General features: G+C 35.6%; 1 protein-coding gene across 6 annotated transcripts in view; it reads right to left on the bottom strand.

Moving 5' to 3' along the window:
- The window catches only part of LOC115212013 (atrial natriuretic peptide-converting enzyme-like), a 154,192-nt gene that overhangs the window by 34,598 nt on the left and 102,879 nt on the right, over positions 1 to 16,715 (bottom strand). For all 6 annotated transcript variants that reach the window (XM_036502755.1, XM_036502756.1, XM_036502757.1 and 3 more), the window contains 4 exons: positions 12,364 to 12,477; positions 10,908 to 11,021; positions 9,947 to 10,057; positions 5,902 to 6,012 (listed from right to left, as the gene is read on the bottom strand). In XM_036502755.1, the coding sequence (XP_036358648.1) occupies positions 5,902 to 6,012; positions 9,947 to 10,057; positions 10,908 to 11,021; positions 12,364 to 12,477 (450 nt within the window). The remainder of the gene's footprint in view (positions 1 to 5,901; positions 6,013 to 9,946; positions 10,058 to 10,907; positions 11,022 to 12,363; positions 12,478 to 16,715) is intronic.

Here is a 16,715-nt window from a genome sequence, read left to right as displayed (position 1 = left end):
ATGTAAAATGTAAATGTCCTTTGATTTCGTGGTCTGAAGAGACATATGACTATACGCAATGTCAGTTGTCATGATTCTGCATGGCATTTAACTGAGAAGAGATATTTATGTAATAGTCTTAGTAAAAGCTGCACAACATCAGCTGGATTAAAAAGTCATCTTTGTTTTGCAGCTCATTAGCAAAAGATGGTAATACTCGTTATTGAGCTGACTTCTTTCATGCTTACATATAAAAAATATAATATAAATGAATTCAATAGGGAACATTCAGCTAGAGGTATAATGATTAAACCAAGAGGTAGGATTGAACAACAGTAATTTTCAAATAGAGTTAAAAGGTTAAAAGACCACATGTGTAATTATTTTCCTATGTATATATGTGTGTGTTTGTGTGTGTGTGTGTGTGTGTGTAAGTGCGTGTGCGTGTGTGAGCATTTGTGTATGCATGTGCATTTCTAAGTATAGTGTAATATTGGTTTCATAAAATGGTGCATGTGTGTATATGTATGTGTATCTATATGTATGTATATGTGTCTATAGGTATATAATTGTGTATGTATTTGTATGCATCATTTGTATGTATGTGCATTTATAATGTGTGCATATGTATTATGTGTTTTTGCATGTATTTATAGGTGTGTATGTATTGTTTCAGTTACACTATAGTTCATTAAGATAGAAAATATTTTGAGGTGTAGGTAGAAATCATGTAAAATGTAAATGTCCTTTGATTTCGTGGTCTGAAGAGACATTTGACTGTACACAAAGAAGTCAGTTGTCATGATTCTGTATGGCATTTGACTGAGAAGAGATATTTATGCACAACATCAGCTGGATTAAAAAGTCATCTTTGCTTTGCAAGCTCATTAACAAAAGATGGTAATACTCATTATTGAGCTGACTTCTATCATGCATACATGTATGTAAGCATGTAGCTATGTATGGATGCATCTCGGAAGTCTTCCATGTTTAGACAAACTAAGAGACAGACATATAGTGAGAGACAGAAGGAGAAATAGACAGATAGATAGATAGACAGACAGACAGACAGACAGATATAAGAACAGACAAATTGTAAGTATACTAAAAATGCTGTGTAGATGAATAACATGAATGCCTTCATGCACAGTTCACTATACTATGTGTATAGCTATACATTTATGAGTTCTTTAAGTGCATAATTAATGATATATGTGTAATTATTTTCTATGTATATATGTGTGTGTGTGTGAGTATTTGTGTATGCATGTGTATTTCTAAGTTTGTGCTTCTGTTTGTGTGTGTGTTTCTCTTTGTATACTTGTGTGAGTACTTGTGTATGTGATTGTAAGATTGGGTGTGTGTGTGTGTGTGTGTGTGTGTGTGTGTGTGTGGTGTGTGTGTGTGTGTGTGTGTGAATTTTAATTTCCTTCAGGCAATATTTCAGATCCTCTGAAAAAATAATCTATTTTTTCCTCTTTTATTTCCTCTTCCACCTTCTTTCCCACATTTTGAGAGTGAGTGACAGGGAGACAGACAGACAGACAGATAAATTGAAAGGGTGAAAATGAGTGAGTGTTGTCAATTAGATTGAAAGTGGGTGAGAGACTGAAATAAGGAGTAAGAGAGAGAGGGGGAGAGGGAGAGAGAGAGAGAGAAAGGAAGAGAGAAAGTGAGTGACAGTGAGAAAGTGTGTAAGCAAGAATGTGACAATAAAATAGAGTGAGAGACAGAGAGAGTGAGTGAGTGAATGAGTGAGTGACACAGAGAGTGAGAGAGTGACAAACAGAGAGAAAGGGACACACAGAGAGTAACAGAGAGAGAGAGAGAGAGGAGGGGGAAACTGAGAAAGACAGGCAGACAGGTAGACAGACAAGATAGAGTGAATGACAAAAAAGAGAAGTGACTGATAGAGGGATTGTGTGATAATGAAATAGAGAGCAAGAGAGAATGAGAGAGAGAGAGAGAGAGAGGAGAGAGAGAGAGAGAGAGAGAGAGAGAGAGAGAGAGAGAGACTCTGCATGCTATCGAAGCTATTTTAAGTCTATATTAATACAACTTCATTGTGTGGTGAAACAAATCTATTTAGTACTGCAGGCAATCTATCACAATTAGCCCAAACACACTCATTATTCTACACCAACACACACACACACACACACACACATGCATAGATAAATGGAACCCATATAATATAACAACACAACACAGTAGCTAAACTACAATATTACAGGTGTTGTTTACTGGTTTATTGCACATCACAACCCACTAAACTATATGCTGTAGACAGCAGTGTGGGCAATGCACAGACATTATTATAGTTGATCGTACACAAAGGCATGTTTACAACAAAGTGTGGCAAAGGAATTCTTTCAAGTTTAGAAGAGTGAAGTGGAATGGTAGAAGGATAGATGGGTAGTGTAGTAGTTAATTGAATCTTAGCATTTTCTGTTAGAAAAACATTTTCTTTTCTTTTATATATATATATATACATACATACATAGATACATACATACATAGATACATACATACATACAGACAGACAGACAGACAGACATACATACTCACACATATACATACACACACATGCACAAATTTCTGTTGATTCATCAAGAAGCTTTAAATTCCAGAACCTATAAATGTAGCTTATTCTTTAATATATTTTAACTAAAATATATACTTCTTAAAGTACAAGATACTTGCCCATGGTGTCATACAGTGGGACTGAACCCAAAACCATATGGTTGCAAAGTGAGCTTCTTAACCACCCTTTTGCTGATCTAACACAGTAGCAAACAGAAATATATGGGAAAAGAATACCAAACTCAGTTTGGCTTGAGATAATATTAGTTATTTCATTTATTTGTTCTATATCTGCTTTTCCATGCTTGCATGGGTTGGAAGAATATGTTGAGGAATTCTTTTACAGTCAGATGCCCTTCCAGGGGCTAATTCTCACCTGTTTTTCTAGTAAGAGATCACTTATTTCACACAGTTTTGAAGGCATGAAGTGCCTGGATGATTTGTTGATATGAGAAACTGGGACTGCCAAACTTTTGCATGATTACAGATGTAAACTATCACACATAGAAAAATGTGTGTACACATACATACATACATACATACATACATACATACATACATACATACATATACATATAATGTATGTGTGTGTTTACAGATGCAGCAGGTGCATTTTCTCAGTGTGAAATCTATTCACATGGCTTTGGTTGACCTGGGACTATAAAAGAAGACACTTGCCCAAGGTGGCATACAGTGGGACTGAACCTGGAATCATGTGGTTGGAAGCAAACTTCTCAACCGCAGGAGTCATTATTATCATTATTATTTTTTAATAATAATAATCCTTTCTACTATAGGCACAAGGCCTGAAATTTGGAGGTAGGGGACTAGTGTTTCAATGGAACTTAATTTATCAACCCCGAAAGGATGAAAGGCAAAACTGACCCCAGCAGAATAATAATAATAAATAATAATAATAATAATAATAATAATAATAATAATAATAATAATAATAATAATAACAACAACAACAACAACAATGACAATAATAATAATCCTTTCTACTATAACACAATGCCAGCAATTACAGACTGTAGGGTTAGTTGATTACATCGACCCCAGTACTCAACTGCTCCTTATTTTATTGACCCCTCAAAAGAATGGAAGGCAAAGTTTGCTATCCTTTCAGGATCAATAAAATAAGAATTAGATGAGCACTGAGGTCAATGAAAATGACTTATACCCTCTACACAAAATTTTAAGCCTTGTACCTATAGTAGAAAGGATTACTATTATTATTATTACTATTAATATTAGAATTAATTTATGTCTATATCAAGTCATTCCTGCTTTATCAACTTGTGCATTCTTTGTTTCATTTCTAATATTATTTAAATAACAAGAGGGAATTCAATACTGGACAAATCATGCCATTATTAAATTTGGATTGTTCCACAATCAGATAAATGAGATTGTACATTATATCTTCATTTGGTCAGAGAATATATAGTTATTGATGTTGTTGCCGTTGTTGCAGTTATGAAGCTTCACACAGATCTCATATGATTTAAATAACAGCTTCAAAGAGTTGGCATATGCATGTGTGTGTGTGTGTGTGTGATTCTTTGTCTTGATATCATATGAGAGTGGAATGAGCTGTATGAGAACAAAAAGGGATAGTTATTTCTGTTGTTATTATTCATCACCATCATCATCATCATCATCATCATCATCATTTTAATATTCACTTTTCCATATTTACATGGACATGGGCCTGATAGAATTCATTGAGGCAAGTATTCTTAGCTGAATGCCCTTCCTGTTACCAACCCTTGCCTGTTTTCAAGTAAAGTTATATTTCCCCATGGCCAGACATGGTCTCACAAGATACTGAAAATGAAGGGCAGTGCTTGTCTAACAGTGACATTCATTTACAACAATCATGCAATGTCAACACACACATGTATATATTACAGGCTTCTGTCAGTTTCCATCTACCAAATCCACTTACAAGGCCATAGAAGAAGACACTTGCCCAAGGTGCCATGCAGCAGGATTGAACTCAAAAGCATGTGATTAAGGAGCAAACTTCTTAACCACAATTGCACCCATAAATGTCAAATTCAATCTGTGGTTTGGGAACTCAGATCCCTTTTCAGATAGTTAAGAATCCTTTGAATATTACTTTAGGTCCTTAATTAATAAACATTGTATAAGTATCATGAAATTGAATGGAGATGGAACTTATAAATCCTATATGTGGTTACCCAACTTCCTAAAAATAGCAACTAAATATCTGTTACATCATATTGTATTGTGTTTATAAACAATCGAAAAAAAAAAGCAACAAAAACAAAGGATACATTGGATAATGTAATCATAAATATATTATGACTGAAGAGAAAAGTAAGATGAGAAGGTCATGGATGGAATAATTTTGACCAAAGGTGCACTGGGTCAGGGTTAACCTTAAGAACAACGATGATGTAATGAAATGAAGTTGGTCTGAGAGTGTATGTAAATTGTTTGTTTACTCTTTTGGTACTTATCCTCCCAACATCACATTTGGTTCTCATTGTGTCTTGTGGCACTTGAGGCAACAGTAAGATCATTCCATCTTCCAACACTGAAAGCATCCTTGACAGTTTCTTCAATTGTTAACCCTCAGCTATTAAGATCTTTTGTTATTGTTCTCCGCCACATTTCCTTTGGTCGGCCATGTCTTCTTTTACCTTGTGGAACCCTTTGGCAAAGCAATCCAGTAATCCTCCTCCCAACATTAACCTTAACTCCCTAATACAAACCCCTTGTTTTAAAATCATCCAAATTCAAACCTTCCAACAAAAATTCATGATAATTTATGTTCCAAACACCACTTCAATAAGCACAAAGTTCATCCTCATCATCTAAATTCTTTATTAAAACCTCATTTTAAAATTATGTTAATTTATGTTCCAAACACCACCTCAATAAGTACAAAGATACCTTATTAAATTCTTTATTAAAACTTTATATTAAAATTATGTCAATTTATGTTCTAAGTAAAATGGCAAAATTATTTTGCTATATTCTTCATTATTTTCAAAATTAAGTTAAATAAAGGAAATATATTTCAACAGAAAATATGGCAACAAAAACATTAAGTTGTGCATATTTTTTAAACCTTATCCTTTTGATATCAACCAGGGCTGAGAGCATCCCTGGTTTTGTGATAAAAATTTTCTGTTTCAAAGTGTTCTAAAATAGAAATTCCAATCAAAATTTCATAGTAATTCATGTTCCAAACATCACCTTAACAATGACAGTTATTTCACTAAATTCTTCATAATTTTTAAAATTAATTGAATCAAAGGCAAGAACAGAAATATAATAACAAAAGAGTTAGAATGATCTACATACTGCAGTCACTTGATTCGTCATCACCATCAGCACAGTCTGGTTGACCATTACAGACCTTCATTATAGGAAGACACATCCCATTCTTACATTTGTAATCACTGCCAAAACAAGCTGGAAGACAATAGAAAGAGAATTGGACAAAAATGGACACCAATAAAAAAAATTGAAAAAAAAAACAAAACAAAGGCCAGCAAATTCACTCACAAGGCATTGGTCAACCCAGAGCTATAATAGAAGACACTTACCCAAGGTACCAGGCAGTGGCACAGAACCCAAAACTTGCAAAACAAGCTTTTTAGCTACACAGCCATACCTGTACAAAATAGTTAATTTAATTATCCTTTTTGTTGGGATAAGGTGATTCTAGGGACATTTTCCTGATTAAATTATAATAACCGTATGTCCACTTTCCATCCTGGTATGGGCTGCATGTTTCAACAGGATTCAACAGGCTGGAGGTCCATGTCTTGTTCCAGTGTCTTAGTGCTGATCTATGCTAAGATTTTGTATGTTGTGACCTCAGTGCATTGCTTTTCCTGAGGTTCTTTAATGCTGTTACAATGGGTGGGGGTGGGGACTCTAAGCTACATAAAGTTTGGAAGTTTCCCATTAAACATTTACATCAGATCTCACAAAAATTATAAGCATATCTTTTAATCATTCCAAGCCCAGCTAATTGTAAGTCTCAAATTGTAACTTGTTTAGCTTACACCTATATCCAGCACTGTTCCACCCCCTATCCAGCTTTACTCTTTGACATCCATCCATCCATTTTTCCACCACTATTTCTGGGAGGGTCATAGAAGTAGATTGTTATCAGAAGCAACCATTATTACACTTTCCTGTTGGATTCCCAAGCATCAGCATCACCAGCTGAGACTTTGAATATTATCCAACCATCTCATTCTAGGCCTACTCCTAGGTCTCCTGCCAGTTGACTCATCATTCCTGCAATATTGTATAAGTCAATGGAGTAGGGGTCAGTGTCCATGACCTCTGTAGACTCTCCAGACCAGTGACATAGATATATACACTGTTTTTCTTTACTCTCTTTACTCATTTACTTGTTTCAGTCATTTGACTGTGGCCATGCTGGAGCACCACCTTTAGTTGAGCAAATCGACCCCAGGACTTATTCTTTGTAAGCCTAGTACTTATTCTATCGGTCTCTTTTGCCGAACCGCTAAGGTACGGGATGTAAACACACCAGTATCGGTTGTCAAGTGATGTTGGGTGGGGGACAAACACAGATGCACAAACATATACACACACACATACATATATATATATATACATATATATGAGCGGCTTCTTTCAGTTTCCGTCTACCAAATCCACTCACAAGGCTTTGGTCGGCCTGAGGCTATAGTAGAAGGCACTTGCCCAAGGTGCCATGCAGTGGGACTGAACCCGGAACCATGTGGTTGGTAAGCAAGTTACTTACTACACAGCCACTCCTACGCCTTTATTTTTTTGTTGTTGTTTTTTTTGCAGATTCCCATGACACTTTGTTGCCATCAATTCCATTATTATGAATTCGAATTGGGAGCTTGAGTCACAGTGAATCTTTTATTAACTGATTACACAACCATGGATGCCACCACTATGGATGCATTGCAGTTACTCTCTTCATAGAGTTTGATGATCCTGATCATTGATCTTCAAGGATTCCTCTGCTCAGCATCAATGTAAGAAACACCATTAGCTCACTTGAGCTCTTCCATTATTTCTTCTGTTGATGTTGTTAAAATTCCAATGAAGGAGTCATGAAATCTAGGTTAGAAACCAGCTCTTTGTCTTTATTGGTAAGAAATCTTGAAATAAAACTGAATAATGACATACATATAAGATGCATACATGCATACATGTATTCATGCATAAAAATAAATAAATGCACCCTTTTAAAGCTTAGCCAGGCTCATGGGCCTGGTTTCCCAGTTTCAATGGCATATGTGTTCCCCAGCTGGACAGGACACCAGTCCATTGCAGCGTTACTCATTTTTGCCAGCTGAGTGGACTGGAGCAACATGAAATGAAGTATTTTGCTCAAGAACACAACGCGTCACCCGGTCCAGGAATCGAAACCACAATCTTATGATCATGACGCTGACACCCTAACCACTAAGCCACGCACCTCCATGTATGCATGCATACATACATAGTAAATGCTTAAAGGAGGATCTGGATAAACTGGGATTTTCAGAATGAGAAACTGACAGGCTAATTCGTACATTACAAGTGCGATCTGTGAGTGGAACACTAAAAATATGCAAGACTTTTCTCAAGTTCCAAATGTGAATTTGTTTGTGTTGACAACATCCCAAAGATGGAGCCTCATATCTTTGTTGGAAACCAGTTCCCTCCTCAGTGGAAGATTTATGATAATTAAAAAATAGAAGATAGATACATACATACATACATACATACATACATACATACATACATACATACATACATAGTATATCTTGTGTGTACAGTTAGATGTATGATTCCTACTTCTGAGTTTAGAGTTCCTTGTAGATTGTCATCATCCAATCTGCTTCCAATGTAGTGGTCATTTACTATTATATTAATTGCAATAACTGGTTATGTTATGCAGAGCAAATGTAAGAGAAATTATACTAAACACAAGTTTATATTGTTTGTTTTCCTACATATTATAGATTTCATCATTGTGGTTGTCTGGAATCTCTGCATTGGATGTTCCAAGTACAATTGGATGCTGAACCACTGCAGATCATTAGGAGAACATCTTATTGCATTATGCTACAGACATCAAATGAGACAACCAATGCAGAGATCTCAAACAATCACAATGGTGAAATGTACACAAAAGAAAACTGATATAAACTTCTGTTTATAATATTTTATCATATAGGCATGGCTGTGTAGTAAAAATTTGGCTTCCCAACCACATGGTTCCAGGTTCAGTCCCACTGCATGGTACCTTGATCAAAAGTTTTCTACTATAGCCTCAGGCCAACCAAAACCTTGTGAGTGAATTTCGTTGACTGAAACTGAAAGCCTGTCATATATATATGTGTGTGTGTGTGCGTGTGTGAGTGTATGTGCATGTGCAAGTGTATGTGTGTATTTGTCCATCTCCACCAACTGATAACCGGTGTTGGTGTGTTTACATCCCCATAACATAGCAGTTCAGCAAAAGGGACTGATAGAATAGTACCAGGCTTAAAAAAGTCTTGGGGTCGATTTGTTCAACTAAAACCCTTCAAGGTAGTACCCCAGTATGGCCACAGTCAAATGATTGAAACAAATAAAGAATAAAAGAATATGTTTAATGTGTGTGTAATATTGATCATACCCAGCCAGTTAACATCCATGGACAGCCCACTTATGCGTACACAAAACTCAGCTTGCGAAGACCTGTTGAGGCAAGTGAAATCGAAATCAAACCAAATTCGACTGGCACCTATGCCAACCTTCCTTCACTGGACACTAAACTCTGCTTGTGAAGACCTGTTGGGGCAAGTGAAATTGAAATTGAACCAAATTCGATGACTGGCACTCATACCAGTGGAGTGCTAACAGCTCCATCTGAGCAGGATCACTGCCAGAGCAGCTGCCTGGCTTCCATGCCGGTGGCACTTAAAAAGTACCATTTGAGCGTGATCATTACCTGCGTTGCCTTACTGGCACGTGAACAAAACATTTGAGCGAGGTCATTGCCAGTGCCGTTGGACTGACTCCTATGCAGGTGGCATGTAAAAAACACCGTTTGAGCATGGCAGTGGCCAGTACTGCCAGACTGGCCCTCGTGCCGGTAGCATGTAAAAGCACCCACTACACTCTTGGAGTGGTTGGCATTAGGAAGGGCATCCAGCTGTAGAAACTCTGCCAGATCAGATTGGAGCCTGGTGCAGCCATCTGGTTCGCCAGTCCTCACTCAAATCGTTCAACCCATGCCAGCATGGGAAGCGGACTTTAACTGATGATGATGATACTTTACAATTTAAGAATAAAATATTTGGTAATTGTGCTGTTATGTGAATAAATAACTAAAGAGATAAAATGGTGAAACACTTACTGCAATTTACTTCATCACTGAAATCTCCACATTGATTAATTCCATCACATTTGAAAGACTTTGGAAGACATCTATGGTTGGCACATTCTATGTGCCATTTGGGGTTGCATGCTAAAGGGAAAGAAGAAGAAAGAAAAAAAAAGAAGAGTTTGATGAACTGGTTCTTCATTTCTTTTAACACCATTTACGTCACCCTACTACTTTCTACTCTCACCACCAATACTATTATTACTACTACTACCACCATGACTATTACAATTTCTATCATCTATACCCCCACCGCCACCACCACCACACAAAGTGCTGTTACTACTACCATCACCAGCACTACTCAAGCTACTACTAAGGAAGAACTAATGTAGACAGTATATCAAATATTCATCAATACTCTATAGTAAAATTACTTCTTTATTATTATTATTATTATTATTATTATTATTATTATTATTATTATTATTATTATATCATTATTATTATCATTATTATTAAGGTGGTGAGCTGGTAAAATCATTAGCATGCTGGACGAAATGTTTAGCAGTATTTTGCCAATCACTATGTTTTGAGTTCAAATTCCACTGTGGTCAACTTTGCCTTTCATCCTTTTGGGGTCGATAAATGAAGTACTAGTTGAGTACTGGGATCGATGTAATCAACTATCCCCATCCCCCAATTTTCAGGCCTTGTGCCTATAATAGAAAGGATTATTATTATTATTATTATTATTAACTCTGCTTTATTGCTGAATACTAGGTCTTTTGGATTTAATTGTGCAGCAGCACTTTGAGAAACAACATTAGTTAATTTCCACGCAAGCCCTCCTTTAATTGCAATTAAACTGTGTAGTAGTGAGTAGGGAGTGGGGAGTGGGGATTATGTCAGAAAATGAAAACAAAACGTTGCAGGTGTGAGGTGTCAATAGTTTTGATCTTAAAAGTATTATAGACAATTCTTGATAACTTACTACAATTGTGTGGTTCATCAGTGAGATCTTGACATAGAGCATGACCATCACAGTAAGATTCTCCAGGAATACATTCTCCAGACAGTTTACAATGGAACTGGGTACCAAGACATTCTAAAATGATAATGAAACATAGTAAACAATAAATGTCTTAACTCTCAAATATAATATCTGTAGTAAATGAATGATAGAGCTTAACTGATCTGAAGTATATGAAAAATAGATTTTAAGTCATCTGTAATACAGAGAGAACAGATCTTAACTCATCTGTAATACAAAGATGTTAGGTCTAAATTCTCAAATAGATTATCTGTTATATAGAGAGGATAAATCTCACCTCATCTGTAGTGCAAGGATAGATCTTAACTCATCTGTGGTACAATGAGAACAAATCCTATCTCCTCAGTAGAACAGTGAGGACAGATATTAGCACTTGAAGGATAGATCTTAACTCATTTGTAATACAGAGATAATAGATCTTAACTTTCAGTTATATTACCTTGTACTACAGGTACAAGGTAATATAACATTTTAACTTTAAGATACACCAAATGTTGTATGAAGACACCACGTTTTAACTCTGGAATATATCATCTGTAGTACAGGAAGATGCATCTTAATTCTCAGATATAACAGCTTTAGAACTGTAGGCATACATCTTAACTCACAGATATTTGTGAGTTAAGATGTACCATTTCTAGCACAAGGAAGATAAATCTTAGCTCACAGATACTTCATATGTAAAACAAGAATGATACATCTTAACTGTACAATATATCATATGGAGGATAGAGATGATAATCTTAACTTACAGAAATATAAGATCTAAGTTGAGGTGGGATACTAGAAAAGAATGGAAGTTTTGTGAGTTTACTGAGAAGTAGATATGAGAAGGTACATAGTCAGCATCTCTTAGCATAAAGCTACTTCTCTCATGTTCCTGTTGCAAGCTGCTGGTGGCACAAAAAGAGCCCCCAAGTACACTCTATAAAGTAAATAGCATTGGGAAAGGTCTCCAGCTGTATAATCTATGCTAAAGTAGACACAGGAGCCTGATGCAGTCCTTGGATGTATTGGATCCTGTCAAATCATCCAATCAGTACCAATAAGGGGCATGAACATTAAAAAGAGTAGTGATGATGATGATAATGTGAGTATATATGTGCATGTGTATTCCTTTAGGAGCTGTATAACAGTGAATGATATAAACATCACCAAGAAAACCAATCAAGTGGTGTTTCAAACAAAATGCTTTTTGGTATTTATGCCACACAAGTTTGTACAGACTTTCCCTTCTTGCTGTTACAATGAGGAGAACCATTGACTAGAGCATTTGAAACTTGCAATCAAAGATGCTATAGTTAAAAAAAAACACAACATAAAAAAGACAGTTAAAAAGTTAACATAACATACATAAAATAAATATATTGAAGGAAAATATTGTAGAATGACTTACGACATCCTGGCAATTCATCAGAACCATCAGAACAATCTCTAACATTGTTGCACCAATGTTTGTGGGACATACAGATTCCATTTCCACATCGGAACTGCTTCTGGAAATCACATTCTACAACACAAATCATTAATAATAATAATAATAATAAAGTGACTGGAAGTGTTATCATGTCCATGTTTTGTCTCGGTATAAAAGATGGGCTACAGCAAATATTCTGTTTAATAACACATGTCCCATAGTGGCTGACAATATGTGCATCTCTGATCATGAGCAGAAGCAGTGGGGGGAGCATCATAGCCATGTGTTGAGAGGAATTCTTTAGGGTTTGAATAATTCACCTCTGGAAACCTGGGTGTTTCATTCAATGTCCTTAAACAACCCTTATTCAGGGACCTTTTGAGTGGTATGGGGTACTAGACTGGAAGAAAATTCTAACTGGGTCCCACCTGCAACATCATGCATTGTTTATCTTGATATAAGATCACCATGTCATGTACATATGGTTGTGATGAATTTGCTTGATGTACCCTTATCAGATGGGTAGACATGATGGATGGGCTTCATATATTTTACCCCAGTTTCACTTTGATGGCATGCACTGTTCTCTCAATAATAATAATAATAATAATAATAATAATAATAATAATAATAATAATAATAATAATAATCCCCTCTTCTTTAAGCATAAAGCCAGCAATTCTAGAAGAGAGTAGTTGATTACATTGACTCCAGTGCTCAAATGGTACTCATTTTATCGATCTCAAAAGGATGAAATGCAAAGTTGACTTCTGCAGGATTTGAACTCGAAATATAAAGAGTCAAAAGAAATGCTGCTAAGTATTCCTTCTTACAGACTGCCAGCAACATTTATTATACCAAGAACAACAACAACAACAGCAATAATAATAATTCTAAATTTACAGGAGAAAGAAAGAGAATATAGACAGAAGAATTCAAGACAATGAAGTGCTGTAGGTAGTAAGGAACCCCAAAAAAATCCTACGTCCCATTTGTCTATTAAGATTTTTATGTAAAATCTTTTCAAATGCTACTCTATTTTTGGAACACACCCTGTTAAGCTGGCTGAATAAGCATCTCTAGGTCATAACACAACAAGACTTTTCTGTATCTCTGACTCTGTCCCACTATCTATAATTAGGTACCATGGGGAGATAACTCTTGTTATCTCTCCATATTAAATTGTAGTGGGGGAATTAGGTGGAGTCTTGTATATGTTAATTTATGAATTTCTCTAAGACAAACAGTATGCAATCTCTTTATCTCTCATAAATTAACACATACATACACACATATAAAATGCAGAATTGAGAAGAATCTTCAGTCTTATACCGACCACTCGCTGCTTGAAGCTTACAAACTTCCTACACTCAGATCCCTGAATCATACCTTTATAATATATATAATGAAGGTGTGTGGCTTAGTGGTTAGGGTGACACACTCACAATCACAAAATTGTAATTTTGATTCCCAGACCAGAAGGGCATTGTGTTCTTGAGCAAACCATCATTTATTGTTGCATCAGTCTACTCAGCTGTAAATGGGTAACCACGTAATTGACTGACATTCCATTCATGAGGAATATTGGCCTCCCGGCCAAGCCAGCAAGGCAGCTTCATTCAAAAGCTATAACAAGGCAAGGAAGTGCATTGTAACTAGCAGTGTATAACAACATGGGTAAATCTTCATAATAATATAGTGTTGTGTGTATCTCCTAAGGGAGGTGATAAGAAGCAGCAGCTATCTAATATGAGTTCTATCACAATAGCCATAAAGGATAAAGATCAAATTATTTGGTAAACATTTAAACAGCATCCTTATAGGCACAGTCATGGCTGTGTGATTCAGAAGCTTACTTTGCAATCTCATGGTTTGGGGTTCAGTCCTGCTGTGTAGCACCTCATACAAATATCTTTTTCTATCACCCTAGGCCAACCAATACCCTGTGAGTGAATCTGGTAGATGGAAACTGTGTGTATACGTATGTGTATGTTTGTCTACCATCCCTCCACTTGCCAATTGGTGTTGGTTTGTTTACATTCTTGTAACTAAGTGGTTCATCAAGAGAGACTGATAGAATAAGTACCAGACTTAAAAAATAGGTACTGGAGTCAATCTATTCAATTAAACACTTTACAGTAGTGCCACAGCATGGCCACAGTCCAATGATTGAAACAAGTAAAAGAAGATAAATATTTCATTAATAACCATATTATAATTGACATAGTAAATTAAAAGAGATTTATGCATATTCAACAGCAAAAGTGAACAGCTTTTAGAAAAATGAAGCGAGCATTTTGAAATAATTCATAATATATCAATGAAATGTTTGCTGGCAATATTCAGCAAGGTAGTGAACATTTAACATTTTCTCTTCATCTTTGGTCAGAAAGTGTTATTTCCTATTTGCTTTTATCTAGATATCAAAGAAAATGACTATTATTCCCTTCGGACTTTGCTTTTGTGACCTGAACAATAATGTTTTGAAACTGACCTATTTTTCATTACACTTCAGACAGATTCAGCTGAGCTGCTGAATTTCAGAATTATCATTATTGCAAATATTCTGCTCAGTACCACAGATTTGCTTGTCAGTTGCTTGACCTTAACCACTTGAGCATATTACCAAGTAGCTGACATGTGCATCTCTGATCATACACCATGAGTTGAAAAGGATTCTTTGGGATTTGAACAAATGTAACAAAAGCAAAGTTTGAAGGAAATATCAGCCATTTTTCATACTTTCAAGGGTTAAGCAAATAGGAAATAACAGTTGCTACCAAAGGACAAAAATAGTTAAACAGTGTTATAGATGCATTTGTTAGCAATACTATGAGCATTCTGTAAACAATCATCATAACATTGGTGAAGTCTGTCAGCAATCAGTAAACAATCAATAAAACATAGGCAAAATATATGTAGGCTATCACCAGCATGGCAGTAAACATTATGCTAGCTAATGTTAGTAAAATAGTGAGCATTCTGTAAACAATTATCACAACAAAAAGTGAACAATTTGTGAACAATCATTGGTGTAATAGTGAACATTAATCACTGTATGTCAGTGAATACTCTGCAAATCATAATTAGTAAACTGTGAATATTACATAAATACAGGATATTAGCTGTATGAACATTCTGTAAGCAATAGTTATTAGGAGTGTGAACAGTCTGTAAACAATAGTTATTAGATATGTGAAAAGTTAGTAAACCATAGTCATAAAAAGGCATGAACATTCTGTAAACAAACAGTACAACCATAAATCAGTTCAGTAATAAACGTTCTGAATATCATTCATTTAAAGAAAAACAAATACATTTACAATCTTTCTCAAAACAGAGAACATATCTTTTCTATTGAAATTTTTGGAGAGTGCGCCAGTCAATTATATCGATCCCAGAACGCAACTGGTACTTAATTTATTGACCTCAAAAGGATGAAAGGCAAAGTCGACCTTGGTAGAATTTGAACTCAGAACGTAAAGACAGACAAAATACCGCTATCATTTTGCACAGCGGGCTAATGTTTCTGCCAGCTCGCCGCCTAAAACAGAGAACATATTGAAAAATGAACAGATGCAGGTATGGTCATGTGACTTAGAAATTTGCTTTGCAATGCTATGGATTCAGGTTCAATATCATTAAATGACACCTTGGGCTTGTGTCCTCTACAATAGCCCTGAGCCAACAAAAGCCTTGTAAATAGATTTGGTCAACAGAAACTGTTTGGATATTTATCCTGTAAGAGTGCGTGAATGGGGTGTAAGTATGTGTGTGTGTGTGTGTGTTTATGTTGGTCCCCCACTCTACAATTTGATAACCAGTGTAATTTGTTTTCATCCCTATGACTTAACATTTCAGTGAAAAAGTGGCCAATTGAATATATGCCAGACTTAAAAAGGTACTAGGATTAACTTGATCAATTAAAGCCTTCAAGGTGTTACCCCAACTTGGAGACAACAATTATGAGAATAAAAGAAAAGAAGAGTATAATGAAAAATATATTAGTAAAAAGCAACAGTTCATGCTTCTAGCTATGAGAATAAAATAAATAATTAATGTATAAGCTGAAAATAATCAATATTAAAATAATGAATGATTCAATAAACAGTGATTATATCAGTAACTAATACTAAAAGTGCATGCTTGAAACAGAGCTGGATTTAGATGATGAGGCCCTTGGCATTTGTGGGTTCCTCTAGCTTCCCAAAATGTTTATGATAGAGACAAAAATATATGTTTGCTGGAGGTCCCTCTAGATTTTGAGGCCTAAGGCTTCAGTATGAGTCTATAGGTATATCTGGCACTGTTTGCAAATAATTAGTAGAAAA

The sequence above is a fragment of the Octopus sinensis genome, linkage group LG5 (assembly GCF_006345805.1).
Source record: "Octopus sinensis linkage group LG5, ASM634580v1, whole genome shotgun sequence".
NCBI classification, from domain to species: Eukaryota; Metazoa; Mollusca; class Cephalopoda; order Octopoda; family Octopodidae; genus Octopus; species Octopus sinensis.
Note: the sequence above shows the minus strand (reverse complement) of the source record. Positions and strands in the feature narration are given on the sequence as shown.